General features: G+C 35.0%; 1 protein-coding gene across 1 annotated transcript; it reads right to left on the bottom strand.

Moving 5' to 3' along the window:
• LOC109347185 lies at nucleotides 1,261–1,775 on the bottom strand. Its single transcript, XM_019586900.1, has 2 exons — nucleotides 1,631–1,775; nucleotides 1,261–1,549 (listed from the first exon to the last, which is right to left on the bottom strand). The coding sequence occupies exons 1-2, from the start codon at nucleotides 1,741–1,743 to the stop codon at nucleotides 1,276–1,278; spliced, it is 387 nt and encodes a 128-aa protein (XP_019442445.1). The 5' UTR covers nucleotides 1,744–1,775; the 3' UTR covers nucleotides 1,261–1,275.

Here is a 3,091-nt window from a genome sequence, read left to right as displayed (position 1 = left end):
CTCAACCTCATCCTCATTCTCGTCCTCATCCTATGCTAATCCTCGACCTCATCCTCGTCCTCATTCCCCTCCTATCCTCATCCTCATCCTCCAACTCGTCCTCATCCTATCCTCATCCATCCTCATCCTCATTCTCGTCCTCATCCTCATCCTCATTCTCGTCCTCATCCTCATCCTCATCCTCATCCTATCCTCATTCTCATTCTCTCTCATTCTCGTCCTCATCCTATCCTCATCCTCATTCTCATCCTCGTCCTCTCCTCATCCTCTTCTTCATCCTCATCCTATTCCTCATCCTCATCCTCATCCTAATCTCATAATCATCCTCATCCTATCCTCTTCCTCAGCCTCATCCTCATCCCGATCTTATCCTCATCCTCATCCTAATCCTCATCCACATCCTCATCCTCATTCTCATCCTCCTCCTATCCTCATCCTCGTCCTCATCCTCTTGGGCATCCTCATCCCTATCCTATCCTCATCCTTATCCTCTTCCACGTTCCATCCTCATCCTCATTCTCATCCTCTTGCTCATCCTGTCCTCATCCTCATTCTCATCCTTCTCCTATCCTCATCCTCCTCCTCATCGTCATCCTATCCTCATCCTCTTGAGGTAGATAGCCAGAATATTAGTTTGAGGGGAGCCAAACCAAACAAAACATAAATAACATGAAAAATATTTAATTTGCAGGGTGCAGACCAAAGGCGGTCTAATATGCAAAACTCACACCTAGAGAGATCTGGATACATAGGAAGGTAGATATACATAACCTTACTCCAGCATGTATAATGTATGTATTTAGGATTTGAATCCATGACATCTAGGTCATAAGGAACAAATTTACCATTTCATCGATGCTCGTCCTCCATGAGGAGGAGTGAACCAAAAATAAAAAAGTGCAGTGGGACATACCAAAGTAAACCTAAAGGAGTGCATATGGGGACTTGGATTCTCTGATGCAGGTCATTTTGGTTATTAGAAAGATCAATCTCATATAAAATTAGTCAATCTTATGAGTTTGAATTAAGTACAATTGATTTTATGATTGGTCAAAGTGTAAAATTGGCCATCTGAGTATAAATACAATCAAGCAGCAAAGGATTCATTTCCGTACATATGGAAAATGACAATAAGCTATTGTGGTGTGGTTCTAGAATGTTTAAGTATCATATTAACCTCATCCTGGAATCCATCCTTCCGAGACGAGACTGAATTCTCATACCTTGCAATTGAATCCTATCAAACTTGACGAAATATTATGAGATTAAAAAAAATCAGTGCACCAGTCTCGCGCCTAACTGTGCCCGAGAAAAAACAACAAAACTGGGTTTACCTTCATTAGTGAAGCAGTTTACAAAAGCATCCAATTTGCCTAAAATCTGGCATGCTTTATCAACAGAGTCATGAAAAACAGATTCCTTTTGATCCTCCATGTCCAAACCAACAACTTCAACTACTACAGGATCAAAACCTGCAGCACCCTGAAAGGTACCCTTTATTTTAAGGGCAAGACTCCGAAGGGTAGCCTCATTTCCCATCAAAACCAACCTTAATCAATGAATAAAATCAATAATCAAGAAACAAATCAAAGATACAAAGAGAGGGGAGAGAAAGAGAGAAAATTTTCACCTGCATCCTTGTTTGGCTAAATGGAAAGCAATGCCTTGTGAAACATCATCTCCATTGGAAGTAAGCAACACTCTCTTGCTTGAATTCTCCATTTGTAATGATCTCAGACACATTTGAAGCCACTTTTATGGTAGAAAACATGGTAAAATGGTGTCTTAGTAACGATGACAATGAAAACCGAACTCATGGATAATCCTCCGAACTCAATCCAAATTTAACAAACCACAATGTGACTCTACTCGAGTTATACCCGAGTTTTAAGTTCAGGTTTGATATAATTGATATTGGAACCCATCCCAAACCAAATTAAAATGATTAAAATTACAAAATTAGACATAATTATTTATATAAAATATATATATATATAAATTTGATATTATATAAATATATATAGAAACTATATATATATAAATATATTTTTTGGATGAGTTCTAGTGGGATTTGGGTTACTAGAACTCCGACGTGTTCGAGTTATCCAAAACTCGACGGGTTGGAGAATGGTAACATTGTTTTTAATCCAGTATAATTTGAGTTCAGGTTTTGGATTTCGGTTTTAGAGTTGAGAAAACACAAACTCAAACTAAATCTGCCTTGTTGTCATTCCTATGGAGTATGAATACATAANTTCGAGTTATCCAAAACTCGACGGGTTGGAGAATGATAACATTGTTTTTCATCTTGTATAATTTGAGTTTAGGTTTTGGATTTCGGTTTTAGAGTTGAGAAAACACAAACTCAAACTTAATCTGCCTTGTTGTCATTCCTATGGAGTATGAATACATAATTTTCCCCACTAAAAAATAGAGATAAATGGAGAGAAAATAAATAAAGTGAAAAGAGAGAATCATAATCACTATTAAATTTTGATATTTGTGAAGGAGATATTTTTTTGTGAGGATAAGAATAGTTAGTTTTTTTAAAGGCAAGATACTTTGCAATTACATTAGGAAATTAATGACCAATATAAAAATCAAATCTTATGTAATTGACTTTAATGTGTCTCACGTACAAATAAGAGTGCAAGACACACCGAAAAACACGATAGAAAACATATTAAAAAAAATCCTAAAATTAATTCCTGTTTCTTGTGCCAGACACCAACATTTTCCCTCACCATTAGCTTAACATTAGCCAATTTATGATCGTCCTACAGCCTCAGGATCGATATGTGCAACCTCTAAATTAACATGCATTTATTTATGAGTCGCGCCATTTATGAATTTATGTCTATTGTTCAATCTGCATTTGTTATTTTATAATAATAATAAAATAAACTATAATAATTAAATTTACATAAATAAATAAAATAATAAATTGAATAATAATATAGATGTAAAATAATTAATATGTTTTATTTTTAAAAAATTAAATATAGTATTTTTAGTTATCATAGTAGTTTTGTTAACAAAAAAATAGTTTTAATAAAAACCATTAATTCAGGAATAAAATTTGATATTTATC

This window comes from Lupinus angustifolius, chromosome LG05, assembly GCF_001865875.1.
Source record: "Lupinus angustifolius cultivar Tanjil chromosome LG05, LupAngTanjil_v1.0, whole genome shotgun sequence".
Lineage (NCBI taxonomy): Eukaryota > Viridiplantae > Streptophyta > Magnoliopsida > Fabales > Fabaceae > Lupinus > Lupinus angustifolius.
This window is presented reverse-complemented; position numbering and strand designations above follow the sequence as displayed.

Coding starts and splice junctions, on each gene's coding strand:
- LOC109347185 (XM_019586900.1), bottom strand. CDS start 1,743: ATGTGTCTGAGATCATTACAAATGGAGAATTCAAGCAAGAGAGTGTTG. Junction 1,550..1,630: donor TTAGCCAAACAAGGATGCAG/GTGAAAATTTTC, acceptor TCATTGATTAAG/GTTGGTTTTGATGGGAAATG.